Raw genomic sequence first — 25,435 nt, forward strand, 5'->3', positions numbered from 1 at the left:
AATGAGGTGATACAGGAGAGGCTGGAACTAAGTCAATACAGGTTAGAAGCCCTGCCTTATCCCAGACCTTGGGTCCAAGGCCAAGAGGAAGAGGGGAAGAGTCAGCAGCCTCCCTCTCCCTAAGTGTATCAGTTAGCTATTGCCACAAAAGAAGCTACATTTTTAAAAAATATTAGGTGCTTAAAAAAATAACCATATTGTAGATTTACTAATCTTTCTTAATTCAGCTCATCTAAAGTGGACTTAGCTAGAGACACTCTGCTGTTCTCCACATTTCTCTCAATTCCCTCTTGGGACTAGCAGGCTAATCAAGGCGTGTTTTTCTAATGGTGACGGCAAAAGTCACAAGAGGACAGCAAAACTCACAAGGTCTCTTAAGATTAAGGTTTGGAACTGATACACCAACACATCTGCCTTGTTTTATTGGCCAAAAGAAGTTACATTGCCAAACTCAAAGTCAGGAGGTGGGGAAGTATGGCCCACCCGAAATGGGAGGGCACTGCAAAGTTACATGGCAAACTGAGTAGGTACAGGGAGATGTGAAGAATTGGACCCATTCCATTACTACCCATAGGGAGCTTCCTGGAGTCCATTTTTGAATTGTTTTTCCAGGGCCTTCAGGCTCCCACCCTTACACTCTACACCATTACCTAGGAGAAAATGTGAAAATGGGCTGACAGAAAGGAGGAAGTGAACAGGAAAGGAAGGGGGTAGCAAAGTACCTGAGTAAATTACTGATGCTCTGCTAGACAAGTAGTAGATGTGGGGATAAAGAACACAAGGCCAGGAGCCAGAAAGAAGGCCTGCCCTATGATCTTAGAAAGTCCCTTAATATCTCTGGGCCTCAGTTTTCTCCTCTGGCAGTAGGCTAGATGATCTCTAATGGCTCTCCTGTACAAATTTTAATAGCGCTGACTCCAGATTAGAAAACAAGCCAACCTTGGAAAATCCATCCATGCAGGTGACCATCTTTATGTCTCATAGATTCATCATCTTCTGCCTTACATCCCAGTTTTATTACTGTGCTTTTTAAATTCCATACCAGCTGGAATCACCTTGGAAGAGGGAAGAAGTCTTTGTCTATGTCTCCAAAACTGGACCAGCCAACAGTGGGCACCAAATAGATATGTGTTTAACCGAACAGAGGGATAACTTCCAGTATCTTTAATCTTGAATGATTTCTCATGTGTTTTCAACTTCCAAATAAATTCTCTCTGGAGGCTAAGTTGCTGAGGCACAACAGCAAATTCTGCAGGTACTCAGAATTTAGAGAGCATGTGTTTCTCTCTCATTTATAATCAGTTTATCTTACTAATTCTATGCTACAAAGGCTTGGGCAGACAGCATATCTCAGATTAACATTTTGGAATTTTAATGTATCAAAATCCATTCAATGACTATGTAGAAAAGTGTAATGTTGTACATGCTTAGTGTAGGTTTGGTAAGAGTTGTCAAAAGACCAAGGTTCGTGACTTATGGAGCACTGAGATCAGTGTTTAAGTTGCTTTCCTAGTCTCTCTTGAAAAATTTTGACTTTAAAATCACACAAAAGGGGAACAGATGTAGCTCAAATGGAACACCTGCTTCCCATGTACAAGGTCCCAGGTTTAATCCCCAGTACCTCCAAAAAAACCAGCTCTCATTGGAAAGCAGATGTAGCCCGGTGGTTGAGTGCCTGCTTCCTATGTATGAGGTCTTGCGTTCAATTTCCAGTACCTCCTAAAAAAAATCACACGAAAGAGTAAAGTAGAGGCAGATATTGGAATTGTACTAATTACTTTGAACAATTACTATATGGTGTGGTATTTTTTTCTAAGCATATTGTCTTTGAAGAAGGAATTCATTTCATTAAAGATTGATGTAGGAACTAATTAACCTGAAGAAATATTCCATGAATGAATATTACTTGCATCATTTTTTAAAGTTAGTAAAAGGACATAAAAAGAAATATGTACTTTACAGTCTCCAAGAAATTTTACTTAATTGACTAAATAAGTCTCTTCCCAGAAGCCCAGAGAATTAAAAACATCCTGCTTGGGAATGGCAAACCTAATAAAAATGTCATGGGTAAGGTTTTATTTTATATATGGTCTTTAGAGCCATGGGTACACTAAAACACCTCACTAGGAATGAGAAATTTTTGGCTTTGCCAATCAATGGCTGACTTCTCTCCTCCTTCTTCTAGGCTGCCCCATCAAAGGTCACCCTATCCCCAATATCACCTGGTTCCATGATGGTCAGCCAATTGCCACTGCCACAGGACTGACACATCATACCCTGGCATCTGGACAGATTCTTCAGGTTGAAAATCTTAGTGGCGGATCTCAAGGAGAATTCAGCTGTCTTGCTCAGAATGAGGCAGGAATGCTAGTGCAGAAAACATCTCTAGTGATCCAAGGTAAGAAATGGAATCCCTTCAGACTTTGGCTGAAGACTTACTTCTTGAACAAGACTGTCTGCCTGGGGATCTAATTCTCTAGTAGAAAAAAGTGATTCATAGATCTCAAATGGTTTCTAGAGCAAGATTACTGAAGCCAAACCATGTTTCCATACAAACCCTCCATCAGCCACCATGACCCTACAGAGAAGCAACCAGCCCCATCCCAGACTGACCTGGGAAAGTCAGGGCTGCTTTCAAAAACGGGCCCTTCTGCACATCACATTGCTCCTGCTTAGGACCGAAGAAGCATGACTAAGCATCAAGTCCAATGTTTCCTTTATGCTGGTTTAACAGTAAAGATCTCGAGGACCTGAGGGAGTGGATGTAGCTCAAGCAACTGAGTACCTGCTTCCTGCATACGATCTTCCAGGTTCAATCCCTGGTATCTCCTAAAAACAAACAAAAAAAACCAACTCTCATTAGGGAGCAGATGTAGCTCAGTAGTTGAGCTCCTGTTTCCTATGTATGAGGGCCTGGGTCCCCAGTACCTCCTAAAAAAAAAGAAAAGAAAACTCTCCAGGACCTGGCACTCACTGCATGAGGAAAAAACTGTGAATGAGCCCAAGAGAGTAGGGAAAGAGCCAAACACTGGTCTTTTTATTAAACAACTATGAGAGGCTTGTGAGTTTGCCAGAGTTGGTTCTTCCTATGGCCCAAATGAGATACATCTAAGGAAGGCAAAATTCTACTGCATATATTCCAATATGGAGGCTTCTTTGGGATGGGACTGAGTTTTCTGCCAATATGGAAATCCTGCTTTGGTCTGCAGGGATTTTTTTTTCCCTGAATACATAAGTTTTCTCTTAAATATCCTCCCCTGCCATTCGGCTTGCCAAATAGGAAAATAAATGTTTCATTTTCTTGCCAGCCATTCTCTGCTAAGAACTAGAAGCCAGCAGCGAAGTACAAGGTTTGTAATATACAACCTTGCAAATAAGCTCTTAAAATTTACCAGCCCAGAGTTACATTTAACAGCTTTCTAACCAGTGAGTCCTAAACCTTCAAATAGAAAAACCAAAGAAACTGGCTTCCTCCTTGACTTCATTGTATCACATAAATGAGTACTGTCTAGCTAGGCTGTTTGTAACATTTATAAAATCCAACTCTAATATGGGCTTTTAAATGTGATCAATATCTCTTATTTAGTTATATCTCTTTGTAGAAAAATACAGTCATGTTCTGGTCAACCAACAGAAAAAAAAAAAGGTACTTTCAAAAGTATTTTTAGAAATAATAAAAGCTACCATTTATCAGTAGTCTATGTGCCAGGTACTAGGCTGGACTTTTTACTTTCTTTATATTCAATCCTCACAGTAACTTGACGAGGTGAGAGTTGTACTCATTTTATGGATGAGCCAACTGAGGTTCCTGGACATTTGGTGATTTGCCCAAGTATGTGGGAAATGGAACTAGCTTAGGACAAAGGCTCATTCATAACAGCTCCTCTCCCCCTCAGCCCATACTCCCAACACCAGCCCCCAACCCACCTTCCTCCTGCCCTACTCAGAAGGAATACAGTGTAGACAATAATGCTGTCTTCTTCTGGCCCCTGCTCCTCCTCCTGTGATAGATTACTGGTGGTCCGTGGACAGACTGGCCACCTGCTCGGCCTCCTGTGGTAACAGGGGAGTGCAGCAGCCCCGCCTGCGGTGTCTACTGAACAGCACGGAAGTCAGCCCCACGCACTGTGCAGGGAAGGTTCGCCCTGCCGTGCAGCCCATCGCCTGCAACCGGAGAGACTGCCCTGCTAGGTGAGTGCAGCAGATGCAGGCCCAGGATCCTCACCCCCAGGGATGGGTTCTGACTTTTAGCCAAGCTGATGACCAGGCTTTGTCTAGCTCTGTGCAGAGAGAGGGACCTGCCCCTCAAGGAGCTGTTCTCTCCTAAGGGCACACATTTATTAGGCTGAAAATAGCCCTCAGAATGAACCTCCTGCTTTGGCTCTGCTATTCCTTCACCACTCAGCCAGCGGATAGTTGCTGAGACTTCCCCAGTACCTGAAAGGGTCTGTTCAGGGAACAAGAGCATCCCAGGCTCTGGCCAGAGCTAGCTCCATTGCTGCAATAATAAACTGGCCCTCTAGTTTGTTAGAGAAAGAAATGTGTTTTCAGTTGAAGTGTTGAGGGGATAGATGGGTTACTGGGCTCTACCCCAAACCCTCACCTTTCTTTTAATACCTGTGCTAATCAGTTCTCCAGTTTAGTTGAGGAAATCTTGTCTTCTGTTTTTCTACAAAGTGTTGCATCCTGCTAAAGTTGGACTAAATCTCCCATTTCCTATAGTTCACTCAACTTTAGATATATATTCCCTGCATTTGGGTCTCTCATATAGTCCAGAATGGAGAAGTGACAAGTCCCACTGAGCACGCGCAGGCCCATTCTTCAACCAATAGCTGAAAGGATAATGGCCAGCTTTGGAGTTGGAGCCAGCAGGCGCCCTGAGCCTGGTGGGGCCGGCTCAGCTCTGGAAGGCCACTTCACCACCTACCTGTGGGACTTTCATATCCTTCTTAGGCAACCATATTGTGATTTGCCCACTGAGTCATCATAAGCAGCTGAAACCAGGAGACTCAATGAAATATGAAACACACTCATTAATATCAGCAGTTTGACTTGCTGACGGGAAGGTTTCCACAAGAATGATTAATGTCCTTTTATACCCTTCCTGAACTGTAACAGAGCCCACACCTCTCCTTTCTTAATGCCCCTACCCCAGCTCCTGAAAAATTGCTGAAATATATATTTGGAAATAAAAGTTGACTGAAATGCAATCCTGACATTCACCAGGGATATAAGAAACTGGAAGTCTGCCTTTGCCAAGCTATGTGAAAAGAAGAGATATCTTTTACATGCCAGGAACTTTTTGGTTTGATTTGGTGATGGTCAGAGTCAATCAGTTTAATTTACTTCTGTAAATGAAATAATAATGGATGTCTGCCTGGGTTTCAGTGCCCCCAGGAGTTTTAAAACACCTCAGGCCTGCTTTCTCAGTGATTTTGCCCCTGTGGGTTGAAACTCTGCACACAGTCCTCTCTCTCCAGGGAAAGTGGAGCAGAGAAGTTGCCACGAACCTAACTAAGTCACAAATCCAGATCTGGGAGGAATTTGCCCCCCTTCTTGCTACATGCTCTCCCAAAAGTCAGCTGCGACCCCTCTCAGCTGGGAAGTGGCCACTGGCTTATATTTAACTGGCTTTCCTGCCAGGCTTTTTGGATATTTTAGCATCTTTCTTTCCAGGCAAACACCAAATATTGCCCAGTCAGTCTTATTGAATCCCAGGAAGTCCTGCTTTGACCCAAGTAGCACTTTCAACCACTTCATGTTGTCATTTTTTCCTCCAACAATAAAACCAAATAACTTTTTTTAAGTGGATGAATGAAATGGCTAAAAAGCACCAAGTTTTTTCTCACTATTTTCCCCAAACTGTCTCCTTCCCTTTCTCATTAAGAATTATCCCAAGGTACACACATGCAAACAGAATATGGACCAATGTTTTCATAGTGTCTCCTGGCTTACAGCTTTGCTTTATGAGAAAAGCCCATTTTCACAATCTCGGTCATTCTCACCTCTGGGAACCTGAAGTAGAACCAAACTTTCTGAAAATAATTATTTCCATCACACATGCAGCTCTCTAAGGCATAAATACACAGAAGTATGACCCAGGAAGGTGGAAAGTTTCTCCCAATCAAGTGAGACATGGCTTAAGATGAGGTAGAAATTATAGTGAGTACTACCAGACAAAACCTTAGCTCATGCGAAACCCAGATTGCCTCCTGTTTACATCAGGAGGTGATAGAGGTTTGAACCTGACTTCACTAGGAAACTGTCCCTCCTCTGCCACACATGTGGAAGCCTTTAGGAAGCAGGGGAACCGCGGCTAGTGTAAGAGCTTTCAGGGAGTGTTCTGTCTTTAGTCTCATGGCCTCTGGGCTTCTGTCCAGCCAAGGCAGCTGACCTCAGGATACTCTCTCAGGATGCACCCTTCTGGTACTTCCAAGTAAAATATCTCCAAATTAGCAGCTGTGTGGTAGGAGGGGTGATGTGCGGGGCACTCTTTCTGGGAGCATTGGCATGTCTTGGCCTTTTGGGGTTCCCCTGACTCTTCTTCCTCTCCCCAGGTGGATGGTGACCTCCTGGTCTGCCTGTACCCGGAGCTGTGGGGGAGGCGTCCAAACGCGCCGAGTGACCTGCCAGAAGCTGAAAGCCTCTGGGGTCTCCACGCCCGTGTCCAATGACATGTGCACCCAGTTCGCCAAACGACCTGTGGACACCCAGGCTTGTAACCAGCAGCTCTGTGTGGAGTGGGCCTTTTCCAGCTGGGGCCAGGTGAGGGGCCAGAGGGGATTTTATTTGAAAGTTAAATCTAAAGGTACTGATCCTGCCACAATAGGAAGTAAAATGCCATCAGTCCCACTCCCTGTACTCCCTGTACTCCCTGTGCTAACCTCTCACTTTCTACTGTCAACGAGTGTCATTCCTGAAACCCAGGGTTTTTGATGCTTCTTTCCTAACATTAACACATCTCTCATGCCTATCACACTTTCCTTCCTTGATGTCCATCCACCCAAAGGCCTTCTTATACATCAGGCCCTCAGGGACCCATTCCCCACACTCACTTTCTATAGGTCACCTCTTCTTACTGCCTCTATTGGGGCTGATAAGCTGAAGCTCTGCTGAGATCCATTGGGGGATAGCAGAGTGATCAGTATTATTCTAGATCAATTGCTCTCAACAGGGTTGCACAGTTGGAATCACTGGAGAAATGTTTTTAAAATACCAGTGTCCAGGCTGCACCTCCCAAAGATTCAGAGACTGATGTTCTGGGGTGGGATCCAAGCATGGGTAATTTTTAGAAGCTCCCCAGGTTACTCTGATATGCAGTCAGGATTGAGAGCCACTGTTCAGCCTCCAGAGAAGTTGAAGCCTGGGTGGATCACTTTGAAATCACCAGCTCCTTTCTAGATTCTCTACCAGAGGTGAAGAGAGTCCCAGGTAAGCGCAACAGACAGCAGAAACTAGGGCTCATTTGACCCCAGGAGTCTAGAGATATCAGGCCTCTTCTGTATAGGGGAAGAACCATGATGATGCATTCTATTATATTTGAAGAGGAAATTTTATATTCAATTTTGACTTAAAGGAGAGATCAACACAAACTGAAGAGTCTCTCTACAGCCCACATAGATATTGCCTCTTATTAGACAAGAATAGCCGTTCTCCTCTCCATCATATATAATGTTGTTGGCATACATGCACAGAAAAAATCAAGTATGAAGATATTTGAGAGAAATGATATATAATTGTATAACTCTATTCTACCACCACCCCTGCCTTAACTCTGTTTAAAACCTACTTGAGAACTAATAAGAGAACTGCCTGCTAGAACTGATACTCAGGCAGGGCCCACTAATTGGGTGCTAACATCTATTCTGATTGGTAGGAGGCTGGCTCTAATTGTTTGAATAACCATTCTGATTGGTCATGGGTGAAGCATACCTATAGTAAAATGCCTTTAATTTCATCCCATAGCTATGTATGAGATAGGAAAATGCTAAGTTACAATCCTTGGTGATACTACTAAAATTGAACTGAAACTCAGGATGCCTTGTGTCATCATGTCTCTGGCCACTACATGGTTAGCAGTACTTCCATTTCCACTTCCCCAACTCACAATCATTTTTTTAAATTATAGAAGTTGTAAGTTTACAGAAAAATCATGAATAAAATGCATATACTATTAATACCTTGCATTAGTGTGGTACACGTTTGCTAAATTCATGAAAAAATGGTTTTATAATTATAAAAACTATAGTCCATGGACAATTAACTATAGGCTATCATTTACAGTAGGCTTCCCTGTGTTGTGCAGTCCCATTTTCTTTTTTTATTCTAGTAACATGTACAATCTAAAATTTCCCCCTTTTAACTACATCAAATGTATAATTCAGTGCTGTTAATTTTAGAATCACCTAGAAGTGGGACTGCTGGGTCAAATGGTAATTCTATATTTAACTTTCTGAGGAACCACCCAATTGTCTTCCACAGTGGCTGCACCATTTTATATTCCCACCAACAAAGAAATGAGTGTTACTGTTTTTCCACATCTTCTCCAACACTTGTAATTTTCTGGTTTTTTAATCATAGCCATTCTAGTGGGAGTGAAATGTTTCATTGTGGGTTTTATTTACATTTCCCTGATGGCTAATGATGTTAAGCATCTTTTCATGTCTTTTTTGGCCATGTGCATATCTTCTTTGGAGAGATGACTATTCAAGTCTTTCGTGCATTTTTTTTAAAATGTGTTATCTTTTTATTATTGAGTCATGGATTTCTTTTTATATTCTGGATATCATCCCTTATCAGATATGTGGTTTCCAAATATTTTCTCCCATTGAGTAGGCTTTCTTTTTACTTTCATTATAAACTCCTTTGATGCTCACTTTTCTTTTTTTTTTTTTAAATAAATTTTTTTTTATTGACTTTGTAATAATATTACATTAAAAATATATATGTGAGGTCCCACTCAACCCCACCCCCCCACCCCCCCTCTCCCCCCCCCAACAACACTCGTTCCCATCATCATGACACATCCATTGGATTTGGTAAGTACATCTTTGGGCACCTCTGCACCTCATAGACAATGGTTCACATCATGGCCCATACTCTCCTCCATTCCATCCAGTGGGCCCTGTGAGGATTTACAATGTCCGGTGATTACCTCTGAAGCACCATCCAGGGCAGCTCCATGTCCCAAAGACGCCTCCACCTCTCATCTCTTCCTGCCTTTCCCCATACCCATCGTCCACCATGTCCACTTTTCCCAATCCAATGCCACCTCTTCTATGTGGACATTGGATTGGTTGTGTCCATTGCACCTCTATGTCAAGAGGAGGCTCAGATTCCACATGGATGCTGGATGCAATCCTCCCATTTTCAGTTGTAATCACTCTAGGCTCCATGGTGTGGTGATTGTCCTTCTTCAACTCCATCTTAGCTGAGTGTGGTAAGTCCAATAGATCAGATTGTAGGTGCTGGAGTCTGTTGAGGCTCAGGACCTGGCTATCACATTGTCAGTCCAGAGATTCAAATCCCCTAAATATATCTTAAACCCCAACATTAACTGCACCTCCAGCACATTAGCATGAAAGTCTTATGAAGGGAGATCCCATCTGAGTCCAGATTCATCACACATAAACACCATTTCCAAAGAGGGGCCATCTGCCCTGTTAGTTAACCCCATCGGCCATGACCATAACTCCCATGGGTCTCTTTAGCCCTCAAAGGAACCAATATCTGGGGGTTGTATCTGCTTTATCTGTCTCTCTGACTCTGCTCAGTTGTGCATGAGGGCAATCCTTCTGCCAGCCTCCAGACTCTTTTTTAGAAACTCGTAGCCATATAAACTCATTTCTCCTTTCCATTTCCCCCTTACTTTAGGTCAAACAGCATTTTAAAGTCATGGTATTTTATGTAGACATGGATATTCTGCTGATCCGCATTGAACCTTCCGTATAAGGTCGTTTTCCAGTTGCATCATCAGTTGGTAGTTGATAGTGGTCCCCCGTTGCCAAGGAGGCTCATCCCCGGGTGTCATGTCCCACGCTGGGGGGAAGGCATTGCATTTACATGCTGAGTTTGGCTTCGAGACTGGCCACATTTGAGTAACATGAAGGCTGACAGGAGGAAATTCCCAGGCACAATGTTGCTCTAGGCCTTGTTCTTATTTTAGGTTTATCAGCTCACAAGCATAGTCATTAGCATCAGGGGCTCACTGTTGAACCCTCACTCCCTCCCGGTCCCCGCCACTGTACCTGGGAGACTGTCGCTGCTCCCCTAGGGACCACGACAGAGCACCACTGGCCAGGAACCCAGTACCCCCCCTACTGTGGTTTTTAATTGTTGCCACTATGAGTATATCCAAACATTACCATGCACCCTGGACATATGTTCTGTACAGCTCCCTGTCAGCCATATATCACCTGTCATTGGTATCCCATACCAGTATCCCTCCATTGCCATTGTTGAAACACTCTGTGATCCAGAACTCCCCGAAATTTGAAGCCCAATATAATGTCATGGTCCCTTACTAGGGAATGGCATATAGCGATGGGTTTAAAGGATAGATAAAGAACTTGGATAAAGTTAGATAAAGAACTTAGATAAAGAATGTTGACTTGAAAAAATTCCACATCCTATCTTTTTCTTCCCCCCCCCCCCTAATTATTCAGCCTTTCTTCACAGGAGTCCTAGACCACAGCAATGTATATATATAATATACAGCACTCCCACACATCCACCAGAAAACCTTTTCCCTTCCACAGTGATACTCTTACACCCTATTCATATCATATTTACTTAAAGTGATGTACAGAGTCTGAGACATTAGCTTTCTAACAAGGTGACATCTGTGCTTACATTATGGTGCATACTTTAGGATACACAGTTCTTTACATTTTTAGTTAGCCTATGTTTTACATTATGGTTTACATTATCAGTCTGTCATCTCCTATATGTTATGGTGTAATATTACATGTTTTATATCCATCCTTGTGTACTCTCAAGAAACTCCTCTCTTATCCCCCATTTACTTTGGTTCCACACATTTAACGTCCATTTTCCCTTCCACCTTGGTGCCCACAGTGACAGCCAACCTCCGTTTCCTGAGGAGCCACTTCCAGAGATAGATGGAATAGTGTTCAGGGCCTAACTTGCTCAACTGCCCCAATGCCCTGGGAGCCACCCTTTCTCTCGAGGGATACAGTTCCCTCTATTTGATGGCATTAGTCCTCCCCAGGATGTGGGTCCACCCCCACTCTCACTACTTGGGTTTCTACCCCATGGTGTCACCCACTCTGGCAGAATGAGCATTTAGACATTCCCCAGGAGCCCGTCCTGCATCAGACCCTCCCCTCCGAGCATTCTAAACAGGTAACCCACTTTATTATATTTTGATATGATTTTCTCGGCATTTTACTCTCCACCAACACCTGACCCTCTCCTGTGTTCGTATGCTACCCCTCCCTCCCCCCACTTTTGGGCAACGTTACCCATCCGTCCCTCCCCAGCCACCCTCAAACCCGCAAAGCCCCAACCAAAGGCAACCCCTTGCCCCCCTTTTATCTCTTCTTTGTGTTCATACTTACCACCATCTCGTCTTAAATTCCACCCCTGCAGACATCGGCTCATATCCTTCCTCCACCCTCCGATTTCCTGTAAGCCTATCGTTCAGTCTCTTGCTATCTAGGGCAGCTTGTTTATTTCATATCATTGAGGTCATGTAGTATTTGTCCTTCAATGTCTGGGTTGCTTCACTCAACATAAGGTTCTCAAGATTCATCCATGTTATCACATGTGTTTGTAGTGTGTTTGTTCTTACAGCCGAGTAGTATTCCATTGTGTGTATATACCACATTTTATTGATCCACTCATCTGTTGATGGGCATTTGGGTTGATTCCAACTTTTGGCAATAGTGAACAATGCTGCTATGAACATTGGTGTACATATATCGGTTTGTGTCCTTGTTTTCAGTTCTGCTGGGTATATACCCAGCAGTGGTATTGCTGGGTCATATGGCAAATCTATGGCTAGTTTTTTGAGAAACCGCCATACTGTCCTCCAGAATGGTTGGATCCTTCTGCATTCCCACCAGCAGTGGATGAGTGTTCCCCTTCCTTCACATCCTCTCCAGCACTTGTATTCTTCTGTTTTTTTCATAGCTGCCAATCTTATGGGTGTAAGATGGTATCTCATTGTAGTTTTGATTTGCATTTCCCTGATAGCTAGAGATTTGGAACATTTTTTCATGTGCTTTCTTGCCATATGTATTTCTTCTTCGGAGAAGTGTCTGTTTAAGTCTTTTTCCCATTTTTTAAATGGGTTGTTTATCTTTTTATTTTCAAGATATAGGAGTTCTTTATATATGCAAGTTATAAGTTTCTTATCAGATATATGATTGCCAAATATTTTCTCCCACTGTGTGGGCTCCCTTTTTACTTTCTTGACAAACTCCTTTGAGGTGCAGAAGGCTTTAATTTTGAGGAAGTCCCATTTATCTATTAGTTCTTTTGCTGCTCGTGCTTTTGGTGAGATATTCATAAATCCATTTCCTATTACAAGGTCCTGTAGATGTTTCCCTACACTGCTTTCTAAGGTTTTTATGGTCTTGGCTCTTATATTTAGGTCTTTGATCCATCTTGAGTTGATCTTTGTATAAGGTGTGAGATGGTAATCCTCTTTCATTCTTCTACATATGGCTATCCAGTTCTCCAGACACCATTTGTTGAATAGGCCACTCTCTCCCAGTTGAGAGGGTTTGGTGGCTTTATCGAATATTATGTGGTTGTATATGTGAGGTTCTATATCAGAGCTTTCAATTCGATTCCATTGGTTTATGTGTCTCTCCTTATGCCAATACCATGCTGTTTTCACCACCGTAGCTTTATAGTATGTTTTGAAGTCACGTAGTGTGATTCCTCCAATTTCGTTTTTCTTTTTCAGTATGTCTTTGGCTATTCGGGGTCTCTTTCCTTTCCAAATAAATTTCATAGTTAGTTTTTCTAGTTCCTTAAAGAAGGCTGCGTTGATTTTTATTGGGATTGCATTGAATGTGTAGATCAGTTTTGGTAGGATAGACATCTTAATAATGTTCAGTCTTCCTATCCATGAACAAGGAATAGTCTTCCATTTATTTAGGTCTTCTTTGATTTCCTTGAACAATCTTGTATAGTTCTCGGTGTATAAGTTCTTTACCTCTTTAGTTAAATTTATTCCTAAGTATTTGATTTTTTTTATTTACTATTGTGAATGGTATTTGTTTCTTGATTTCCTCCTGATCTTGCTTATTATTGGTGTACAGAAATGCTACTGATTTTTGTGCATTGATCTTATAACCTGCGACTTTACTAAACTCATTTATGAGTTCTAGAATCTTCGTTGTAGATCTCTCAGGGTTTTCTATGTATAGGATCATGTCATCTGCAAATAATGAAATTTTGACTTCTTCCTTTCCAATTTGAATGCCTTTTATTTCTGGTTCTTGCCTCAGTGCTCGAGCAAGTACTTCTAAGACAATGTTAAATAGGAGCGGAGACAGTGGGCATCCTTGTCTTGTTCCTGAGTTTAGAGGGAAGGAGTCTAGAATTTCTCCATTTTAAACAATATTGGCTTTAGGTTTTTCATATATACTCTTTATCATGTTCAAAAAATTCCCTTGTATTCCAATCTTTTGGAGTGTTTTTATCAAGAAAGGGTGCTGTATTTTGTCAAATGCTTTTTCTGCATCAATAGATATAATCATGTGATTTTTTTCCTTCAATCTGTTTATATGGTGTATTACGTTGATTGATTTTCTTATGTTGAACCATCCTTGCATACCTGGGATGAATCCCACTTGGTCGTGGTGTATAATACGTTTAATGTGTTGTTGAATACGATTAGCAAGTATTTTGTTAAGTATTTTTGCGTCTAGGTTCATTAGAGAAATTGGTCTGTAATTTTCCTTTCTTGTGATGTCTTTGTTTGGCTTTGGTACTAGGGTAATGTTGGCATCATAGAAGGAGTTGGGTAATGTTCTTTCTGTTTCGATGTTTTGGAATAGTTTCAGCAGGATTGGTGTCAGTTCTTTCCGGAATGTTTTGTAGAATTCACCTGTGAAGCCATCTGGCCCTGGGCTCTTCTTAGTTGGGAGATTTTTAATAACTGATTCTATCTCTCTGCTTGTGATTGGTTTGTTAAGATCATCAATTTCTTCTTTTGTCAATATGGGCTGCTTATGTGTTTCTAGGAATTTGTCCATTTCCTCTAGATTGTCATTTTTGTTGGAATATAGTTTTTCAAAATATCCTCTTATGATAGTCTTTATTTCTGTTGGGTCAGTGGTGATATCGCCTTTCTCATTTCTTATTTTGTGTATTTGCATCTTCTCTCTTTTTTTCTTTGTTAGTGTTGCTAAAGGTTTGTCAATTTTGTTAATCTTCTCAAAAAACCAGCTCTTGGTCTTGTTTATCTGTTCTAGTGCTTTCTTATTTTCTATTTCATTTAGTTCTGCTCTTATCTTTGTTATTTCCTTCCTTCTTCTTCCTGTTGGGTTACTTTGTTGTTGTTTTTCTAATTCCTTCAAATGTGCAGTTAGTTCTTCAATTTTTGCTCTTTCTTCTTTTTTGATATATGAATTTAGGGCTTATAAACTTCCCTCTCAGTACTGCTTTTGCTGCATCCCATAAATTTTGGTATGTTGTGTTATCATTATCATTTGTTTCAAGGTAGTCATTGATTTCTTTTGAGATTTCCTCTTTGACCCACTGTTTTTCTAAGTGTGCTGTTTAATTTCCAAATCGTGGTGTGAAATCTGGGCTTCTGTCCCTTGCAAATCTCCAGCTTGACTCCACTGTGGTAAGAGATAATGTTTTGTATGATTTCAATCTTTCTGAATTCGTTCAGCCTTTCTTTGTGGCCTAGCATATGATCTATCTTGGAGAATGATCCATGTGCGCTTGAGAAAAATGTATATCCTGCTGTGTTTGGGTGTAGCGATCTATATATGTCTATTAGATCGAGCTCCTCTAATATACTATTCAGATGTTTTGTTTCTTTGGTGATTCTCTTTTGAGATGTTCTGTCCAGAGTTGATAGTGGTGTATTAAAATCCCCCACTATATTGTAGATGTATCTATTCTTTCACTTAGTTTTTCCAGCATTTGCCTGATGTATTTAGAGGCACCCTTGTTAGGGGCATAGATATTTATGATTGTTCGATCTTCTTGACAGATTTTCCCTTGGACTAAAATGTAGTATCCTTCTTTGTCTCTCACAATTGTTTCACATTTAAAGTCTATTTTGTCTGATATTAATATAGCTACTCCTGCCTTTTTTTGGTTATTGTTAGCTTGTATGATTGTTTTCCAGCCATTCACTTTCAATCTCCATGTGTCTCTGGGTCTAAGATGTGTCTCTTGTAGACAGCATATGGATGGGTCATATTTCCTTATCCAGTGTCCCAGTCTGAATCTTTTGATAGGTGAGTTTAATCCGTTGACATTCAGTGTTATTACTATCAAGGAATTATTTGTGTTAGCCATATTTTGATTGGATTTGTGTTTGTCATATTTTGTTTGTATATTTTTTTTTTGTCTTTTTTGTTGTTGTTGTTGGTCTTATACTCTCCTCCAACTTTGCCTTTCCTGTTTTTTCCTTTCTTCCTGCAGAACTCCCTTTAGAATTTCTTGAAGGGGAGGTTTCTTGTTGGTATACTCTTTCAGTTTCTGTTTGTCTGCGAATATTTTGAACTCTCCATCATGTTTGAACGCTAGTTTAGCTGGATAGAGTATTCTTGGTTGGAAATTTTTTTCCTTTAGTACCTTGACTATATCATACCACTGTCTTCTTGCCTCCATGGTTTCAGAAGAGAAATCAGCACTTAATCTAATTGAGCTTCCCTTGTATGTGATCGTTTTCTTTTCTCTTGCTGCTTTTAGGATTTTCTCTTTGTCTTGAGCATTGGATAATTTGACAAGTATATGTCTTGGGGTGGGCCTGTTGGGGTTTATGACTTGTGGAGTGCGCTGTGCTTCTTGGATATGTACATCTGTCTCTTTCAGTAGATTTGGGAAGTTTTCAGCCATTATTTCCTGCAACACTCCTTCTGACCCCTTTCCCTTCTCTTTACCTTCTGGAATGCCTATAATACGTATGTTTGAGCGTTTTGCATTGTCATTCAGGTCCCTAAATCCTAATTGGATTTTTTCTATCTTCTTATTGACCCCTTCTACTATCTGTTTGATTTCTGATGTACTGTCTTCCACATCACTAATTCTCTGCTCTGTCTCTTCTAGTCTGCTGATATTTGCTGCAAGTGTATTTTTGATTTCTTGAACTGTGGTGTTCATTCCCATCATATCTGTTATGTTTTTGCGTATGTCTGCAATTTCCCCTCCAAGTGATGTCTTCATGTTGTTAACCTCTTTCATTACTGCATCAAATTTGTCGGTGATAAATGTTCTGAGATCTTTCATTGCTTGTGCCAAGTTTTGCTCCCCTTCGTGATTATTGGTTTGTTGATTGGATTCAGCCATGTTTTCCTGATTATTGGTTTGGTTTGTAGATTTTTGTTGCTTTCTGGTCATCTCTTTATTTTGACAAATTTAATCAGTTCCTTAGCTTCTTTGTCTGCTCTTGGAGGTTAATTAGTTGTTATTTTTGCATAGGTGTTATATCTTCTCTTTGTCACTTTTTTCTTCTTATTCTAGTTACTTGTTGTTGGTTAAGTTCACTTTAGAGGAAAGTATTAGTGTTGGGGAAAGGCAATTGTGTAAGCAAGGGAAAAGTGTAAAGTAGTATTGGTGATGTATGTTAACAAAGCAAGAATATGAGATCTGGGAGGATGGAGGTTAGATTCATGTAGATTGTATAGAGTTATAGCTGTAGGTAGAGTACCTTTTATGAAGTAGATGACTGAATATGGGAGGAATATGATATGAGCTACAAAGCTATTGTTATCATGAGAGAGGGAAAAAGAAAAGAAAGGTAATAGTTTCAAGAGTGGATAACAGACAGAAAACAGAACAAAGGTATTAGAAATTAAGAGTTAGACACTTTGTGGATCAAAGAACGGGAGGTGGGGGGTGGAATATAGGAGAGACAGTAGATGATAGTGGATATCAAGATGCAGGGGAAGGGGGATAGTGTAGGTAGCCTAAATCAGTTCACCCAGAAATGAGGCAGTGGAGGATGGGAAAACCCAGCAAATGTGAGGTGTTCCCTGTAGCACCTATTGTATACTTGAATTAAAATAAAATAAGTGGAAGATGAGGGACAAGAGGGAAAGAGAAAACCGAAAAAAAAACTAATTATAATAAAGAAAAAAAGAAAGACAAGAAGAAAGGAAGAAAGAAAAAGAGGATGGGCAAACGGTGGGGAACGGATAGGGGGAAGAGAGATACAGGTATACACGTGTCACAATTGCAACACTATCTAAAACAACAACTTCCCCCCGCTTTGCCCTAAAACCCCCCGTCTGTCTGCCCAAATGGGTCTGCAAGTACCTCCCTTCCCACAAACCCCCAATAGGCCGCCCAGGGCCCACGAACTCCCCAGTACTGCAGATGCTCCAAAAAAGAAAAAAAAAAAAAAAAAAAAAAACAAAGAACAGGAACCCCTCCGCAGGCCCGGCTCCGCCCGCTGCTGCCCGCCGCGGAGGCCTGGACCGGCTCTGCCCGGCTCCTTACGCCGCCGCGGCCTGGCCTGGCTCTGCCCGGCTCCGCTCGCTACAGCGGCCCAGCCGGCTCCCACGTCCACCTCCCGCCGCCGCGGCCTGGACCGGCCCCGCCCGGCTCCGTACGCCGCCGCGGCCTGACCCGGCTCCGCCTGGCTCCGCTCACTACAGCGGCCCAGCCCAGCTCCGGCGTCCGCCTCTCGCCGCCGTGGCCTGCACCGGCCCCGCCCGGCTCCGTACACCGCCGCGGCCCGGCCCGGCTACTCCCGGCTCCGCTCGCTACAGCGGCCCGGCCCGGCTCCGGTGTCCGCCTCTCGCCGCCGCGTCCTGGACCGGCCCCGCCCGGCTCCGTACGCCGCCGCGGCCCGGCCCAGCTACGCCCGGCTCCGCTCGCTACAGCGGCCCAGGCCCGGCTCCGGCGTCCGCCACCCGCCACCTCACTTTTCAATTTCAATGTGATCCCATTTATCTTTTGTCCTTTTTCGCTTGTGCTCTGTGTGTAAAACCTAAGAAATTGTTGTTTAACACAAGGTCCTGAAGATGCTTCTCATCGTTTTCTTCTAGGAGGTTTATAGTTCTGGCTCTTATGTTTGGGTGTATGATCCATTTTGACTTGACTTTTGTATACAGTATGACATAGGGGTCCATCTTCTTTCTTTTGCTCCTAGACATCCAGTTTTCCCAGCATCATTTGATGATGAGACTATTCCTTCCTTCCTTAGCATAAATGTGAAGGTTGATTTCTGAGCTTTTGATTCTATTCCATTGGTCTATGTGTCTGTCCTTGTACCTGCACCATGCTGATTTGATAATTATGACTTTGGTTAATTTAGGGCCCCTTACCCTTAATTTTTTTCCTTCATGAAAATTTGATGATTAGCTTTTCCATTTCTGCAAAGAATGTTGTTGAACTTATGGTTGGGATTGTCATGAATCTGTACATTGCTTTGGGTATAATCGACATCTTAACAATATTTGATTTTCTAATCCATGAACACAGAATGCCCTCCAATTAATTTAGGTCTTCTTTGATTTATTTCTATTAGCAAAGTTTTATAGTTTTCTTTGTACAAGTCCTGTACATCCCTGTTTAGACTTATTCCTACATATTTCATTCATTTAGTTACTATTGTAAATGAATTTTTTTGTTATTGATTTCTTCTCCAGATTGTTCATTACTGGTATATAGAAACACTACTGATTTTTGAGTGATCTTGGACCCTGCCTCTTTGCTGAATTCATTTATTAGTTCCAGTAGCTTTGTTGTAGATTTTTCATGATTTTCAGTATTTAGGAATGTATCATCTTCAAATAGGGAAAGTTTTTACCTCTTCCTTTCCAAATTAGATGGCTTTTATTTCCTTTTCTTGCCTGCTTTGGTAAGAACTTTCAAGACAATGTTGAATAACAGTGGTGACAGTAAGAATCCTGATCTTAGAGGGACAGCTTTCAGTCTTTCACCTTTAAGTAGCATGTTAGCTATAGGCTTTTCATATATGCCCTTTATCATGTTGAGAAGTTTTCCCTCTATTCCTTGTTTTCTAAGTGTTTTTTTTTAAAGATTTATTTTTTGTTTATTTCTCTCCTCTTCCTTCCCCCCCCCCACCCCCCAATTGTCTGCTCTCTGTGTCCATTTGCCTTGTGTTCTTCTGTGACTGCTTCTATCCTTATCAGCGGCACAGGGAATCTGTGTTTCTTTCTGTTGTGTCATCTTGTTGTGTCAGCTCTCCATGTGCATGGTGCCATTCTTGGGCAGGCTGCACTTTATTTCGCGCTGGGCAGCTCTCCTTTCAGGGCGCACTCCTTGCACGTGGGGCTCCCTTACATGGGGGACACCCCTGTGTGGCACGGCACTCCTTGTGTGCATCAGCACTGCGCATGGGCCAGCTCCACACGGGTCAAGGAGGCCCGGGGTTTGAACTGTGGACCTCCCATGTGGTAGGTGGACACCCTATCCATTGGGCCAAGTCTGCCTCCCTCTAAGTGTTTTTATCAAGAAGCAGTGCTGGACTTAGTCCAATGTTTTTTCTACATCAGTTATGATGATCATGTAGACCTTTTCCTTCATTCCCTTTATATTACATTAATTTATTTTCTTATGGTGAACCACCCTTGCATATCAGGGATGACTCCCACTAGATCATGTTGTATAACTTTTTTAGTGTGCTGTTGGTTTCAGTTTACCAGTATTTTGTTGAGGATTTTGTTGAGGAATTTTCTTTTCTTCTGGTATTTTTATTGGCTTTGGGATGAGGATGATGTTGGCCTCATAGAATGCATTAGAGAGTGTTCCCTCTTCAATTTTTTGGAAGCATTTGAGCAGAATTGGAATGTTTGGTAAAAATCCCCTGTGAAATCATCAATCCTGGACCTCTCCTATTGGGAGGTTTTTTAATTACTAATTCAATTCCTTTAGTAGTTATTGGTTTGTTGCAATCTTCATTTCTTGAGTCAGGGTAGGTAGTTTATGTGTTCTAAGAATTTGTCCATTTCGTTCTAGTTATCTAATTTATTGGCATACATTTGTTCATAGTATCCTCTTATAGTCCTTTCTACTTTAGTTTGGTCATTAGTAATGCTCCCCTTTTCATTTCTGATTCTAGTTAGTATCCTCTCTCTTTTTTCTTTGTCAGTCTAACTAAAAGTTTGTCAATTTTATTGATCTTTTCAAGGAACCAATTTTTGGATTTGTTCTTTCTCTCTATTCTTTTTTGTTCACGTCATTTCCTTCTTTCTGCTTGCTTAGGGTTTAGTTTGCTATTCTTTTTCTAGTTCTTCCAGTTTTGGGGTTAAGTCTCTGATTTGAAAGCTTTATTCTTTATAATGTAAGCATTTGGAGCTATCAATGTCCCTCTTAACACTGTCTTTCCTGCAACTTGTAAGTTTTAATATGTCTTTCCATTTTCATTTGCCTGAAGATATTTCCCTTGTAATTTCCTCCTTAACCCATTGTTCAGGTGCATATTGTTTAATTTCCATTTCTCCCTGTTACTGATTTCTAGCTTTATTCCATTGTGGTTAGAGAATTTTTTTTTAATTTATTGAGACTTGTTTTGTGACCTAACATATGGTCTATCCTAGAGAATGATCCATGTGCACTCAAGAAGAACGTGTAGTAGAGTCTGCTACTGTTGTGTGAAGTTCTGTATATGTCTGTCAAGTCTCCAGTTAGTTTAGAGTATCATTCAAGTCTTCTCTTTCCTTATTGATGTTCTGACTACATGTTCTATCCATTACTGAAAGTGGGGTATTAAAATCTCCTGCTCAGGGAACTGTCATTTTCTCCCTGCAAATCTGCCTTTATTTGCTTCATATATTTTGTGGCTCTGAGGTTAGGTGTTGAATTGACCCCTTTATCTGTATATAGTGACCTTTGTCCCTCATAACAGTTTTTTACTTAAAGTCTATTTTATCTGATATTAGTATAGCTACCCAAGCCCTCTTTTGATTACTACTTACATAGTATATATTTTTTTCTTTATTTTTTTAAATGTTACATTCAAAAAATATGAGGTCCCCATATACCCCCCACCCCCCTCACCCCACTCCTCCCACATCAACAACCTTTTTCATCATCATGGCCCATTCATTGCATTTGGTGAATACATTTTGGAACACTGCTGTACCACATGGATAGTAGTTTACACTCTACCCCAGTCCACCCAGTGGGCCATGGCAGGACATACAATGTCCAGCTTCTGTCCCTGCAATACCACCCAGGACAACTCCAAGTCCTGAAACTGCCCCCACATCATATCTCTTCTTCCCTCTCCCTACCCTCAGCAGCTACGGTGGCCACTTTCTCCACATCAGTGCTACAATTTCTTCCATTACTAATCACAATATGTCCATAGTAGAATATCAGTAAGTCCACTCTAATCCATATTCTATTCCTCCATCCTGTGGACCCTGGAATGGTTATGTCCACTCCCCCTCTATATCAAGAGGGGGCTTAGATTCCACATGGATGATGGATACAATTTCCTGTTTGCAGCTGTAGGCACTCTTGGCTCCCTGATGTGTTCACCTCCCTGTTAACTGGCCAGGATAAGTTCAATAAACCAGACGGTAGGAGTTGCAAGTCTGCTGAGGCTGAGGGCCTGGCTGTCACATGGACAGTCCAGAGATTCAGGTCTCCTGAGTATATACCAACCCCAGCACCAACCATAGGTCGGTAAAAGTAACAGAAGAGGCATGTGTAGAAAGGTCATATCTGAATCCAACTCCATCACACTCAGGAACACAATCTCCAAAGTAGGGCCAACTGACATGGCACTGAACTCCAGAGCCATCTGCCATGACCATAGAACCTGTGGGTCTCTGTAGCCTTCAGGAGAACCAGTACCTGGGCTTCTATCTACTTTGGCTGTCTCTGGGACCCTGCTTCTTACATAGTGTATTTTTATCTATCCCTTCCTTAACTTTCAACCTACTTAAGCCTTTTAAGTCTTATGGACAGCATATAGTTGGGTCATGCTTGCTTATCCATTCTTCCAATATCTGTTTTTTTCCTAGAGAGTTTAATCCATTTACATTAAAGTATCTACTGGTAATGCAGGACTTTCTTCTTCCATTTTGTTACTTGATCTTTGTTTTTGTCCCTCAGCTTTTCCATTAATGCCTACTTTGGTATTTATTGCTTTTTTGGATTGTACCATTTTGAATCCTTTTTTGTTTCTTTCTGAATATATTTTTCATGTGTTTTCTTTGTGGTTACCATGGTGTTAAAATTTAACATCCTAAATCTGTAACAATCACTATACACATACACTCTTCCTATATCCCCTCCACCCCCACCCCACCCCTCATCTTTTCTTGAAATTACTTAACAATATAATACAGTGGTACTGCCATTTATAATTACTCAGGTGGTTACCTTTGCTGGAAGTCTTTGTTTCTTTTTGCTGCTTTAATCCACTGTCTAATGTCTTTTCCTTTCAACCTGAAAAACATCCTTTAGCATTGTCTGTAGGGTAGGTCTAGTGGTGATAAATTCCTCAACTTTTGTTTATCTGGGAATCTTTGTCTCTCCCTCATGTTTAAAGAAAGTCTTGCTAGATGTATAATTATTGGTTGACAGTTGCTTTCTTTCAGCACTTTAAATATTTTCTCCCACTACCTTCTTGTCTCCATGGCTTTCCATTACATTTGGGAAGTTTCTGCCATTATTTCTTTGAATACTTCTTCTGCCCCTTTCTGTCTATCTTCTCATTCTGGAACTCCCATAATGTGTATGTTGGTATGGAGGTCTCTTAGGCTTTGATAGTTCCTTTTTCATTCTCTTATCTTTCTGCTCCTGTCTGAATCATTTCACTTGTCATTGTCGAGTTCACTGATTCTTTCTTCTGCCACCTCTAATCTGCTATTGAAACCATCTAGAGAATTTTTCATTCTGTTATCATGGTCTTCAATTCTAGTATTTCTTTGGAGAGATTCCCGTATTGTTCATTGTTTTCCCCTTATCCTTTATTTCTTTCTTTGTCTGGTAAGTTCAACATCTGCTCCTCTTTGGTTATGGTTTCTGCTTTTTTATCTTGTTCCTTTGGATGGGTCATTTCCTGTTTCACTTTTTCTTATAATCTTCTGTTGCACACTGTACATGTTAGTATTTTTAAGAATTAACTCCAGGACTTTGTCCCTGAAGCCTGCTTCCAACCAGAGATATAACAGATAATTCCTTGAATTTCAGGAGGTAATGAAGGCAAAAAGAAAATACCTTTTGCTCTCTTTGTAAATTGGCTCTGCTTTGGCTGGTGGTCTCCTTCAGAGCTTAGCCCTCCTATCAAACAGATCATCCCAAGGCCAATGGGAAGCGTAGGGTCTACTGTCTCTCATCTGAGCCTGTATGGAGCTGGAGATGGGGAGCCTGTACTCCCTAGAGTCCCCAGGAATTCCATTTATAGTCCATGGGAATTTGAGTGAATGCCCTCTCTACTCTCTTTGCACCAGACCTCCTCCCCCTCCTGGGTACTCTTTCAAGTGACTTAATATAGGGAGTCCTTTGCCCCAGGCCATTTCAATTTAATTATTTCTCACACTGTTCCAGCTATCTGCAAGCAGTTTCTCTGCTCTCAGGACAAACTTTAGGAGGGCACATTGTCCAGTTCAGTCCCTCAGACTTTCACCTGATAGATTGGCACTGGGATACATGCCCCCCACACTATGAACGCAGGAGCTACTCTGCTCTCTCTGAAACAGGGCCAGAAGGGCACCAGGAACTTCTATGGCTTTTGAAGTTATGTTTTTTTAATTCAGCCTTTGACATGTTTTCCTTGGTTTTAAGGAAGGTTATTGTCTTTAAGATTCCTTTGCCCCAGGAGGATTGGAACAGTGGCCACCCTCAGAGCTAGCCCCAGATTATCTGAAGTAACTGATTAAAGAAAGACATCTGGGATCTGACCACACATCCCCTGAATTTGTAAGACTAGTTCTTTATGTCCCACCCTGGCACCAGCAAGCTAAGCCAAAGCTCCAGTCCCCACTGCTGCCAGCCTAAATACTGGGGGAAAGGTGATTGTAGCCACTGCAGGGAGGGTGAAACTCACCAGTCTTTATTGCAATTTACCAGTATCTTCCTCCTGCTCTTCCCTTGATGCTGCAGATGCCCTAGACTCCAGAGTTTCAAATTGGTTAATTGAGACAGTTCCTGCCAATTCAATAGTTGTTTTAGTGAAAGGACTGATTCCTGGAGCTTACTATTCCACTATCTTCCCACCAACCTTGAGCATTTGACAATATTTCTTAATGTCAAAAGAAAACTATGGGGGAAGCAGATTTGGCTCAACTGATAGAGCAGCCGCCTACCACATGGGAGGTCCAGGGTTCAAACCCAGGGCCTCCTGGCCCATTTGATGAGCTGGCCCATGCACAGAGTGTCGTGCCACACCGGGGTGTCCCCCACGTAGGGGAGCCCCACACACAAGGAGCGCACTCCGTAAGAAGAGCCACCCCATGCCAAAAAAGTGCAGCCTGCCCAGAAGTGGCACCACACACACAGAGCTGACACAGCAAGATGACACAAAAAAAGAGACACAGAAGAACGCACAGTGAATGGACATAGAGAGCAGACAATGGGGGTGGGAATAAATAAATAAAACTATGGGACAAAGTAGAACATTCTCTTCATCTTGGTTTCAGTCAGATATTAAACCAACCCATTAAGTTTGGCCAGGTGGGACACCCCAGAACAACAATCATGCTTTTAATAGTTTGTGCAAACAGTTTGAACCAATATAACTGGAATGTTTGGGGGCCATTAGCAACTCAAATCTTGTTGAAACTGTCTGTCTACAGATTACTGCATTCATGTCCCTCCACCCCATCCCCAGATGTGTTCTTTGGAAAATAATCACTTGGAAGTCCCTATTAAGTTAGCATGCTATGGCCATCCCCAATGAAGTTCAAATGTTATTTGGGAGGAAAAGTGGCCACAGAGTTCACTTGCAACTCAAGGCATTCATGTTCCAAGTGAGGCTGAGGCTAGTGCTCAATGCTGGCCAATTATCACACCTGGCCAGAGGCTCCTTTTAGACACCTCTACCAATCCCTTATTTCCAGTGACATAATGTAGTTATATAATTAAAGAGACATGAACTTTCTTGCTTCCACTCCCAAGGAATATCATCTTTCTCTTACCTGGAAAAGCCCACTTCTGAAAACTCTCATTCAGCCCAAGGCCACTCTTCTTCCAGGCCCTCAAGGCTTATTGGCTGTTTGTGAAGTTACAATTGGGAACAGATTTGGCTACACATGGGAGATGTTTCTGCATTGTGTCATCAGGGGACATATGG

At 41.8% G+C, this 25,435-nt stretch overlaps 1 protein-coding gene across 4 annotated transcripts in view; it reads left to right on the forward strand.

Moving 5' to 3' along the window:
* ADAMTSL1 (ADAMTS like 1) overlaps positions 1-25,435 on the forward strand; it is a 1,125,968-nt gene that overhangs the window by 1,093,542 nt on the left and 6,991 nt on the right. For all 4 annotated transcript variants that reach the window (XM_058301906.1, XM_058301907.2, XM_071216754.1 and 1 more), the window contains 3 exons: positions 2,186-2,398; positions 4,011-4,191; positions 6,558-6,765. In XM_058301906.1, coding sequence (XP_058157889.1) covers positions 2,186-2,398; positions 4,011-4,191; positions 6,558-6,765 — 602 coding nt within the window. The remainder of the gene's footprint in view (positions 1-2,185; positions 2,399-4,010; positions 4,192-6,557; positions 6,766-25,435) is intronic.

Source organism: Dasypus novemcinctus, chromosome 8, assembly GCF_030445035.2.
Source record: "Dasypus novemcinctus isolate mDasNov1 chromosome 8, mDasNov1.1.hap2, whole genome shotgun sequence".
Classification (NCBI taxonomy): Eukaryota; Metazoa; Chordata; class Mammalia; order Cingulata; family Dasypodidae; genus Dasypus; species Dasypus novemcinctus.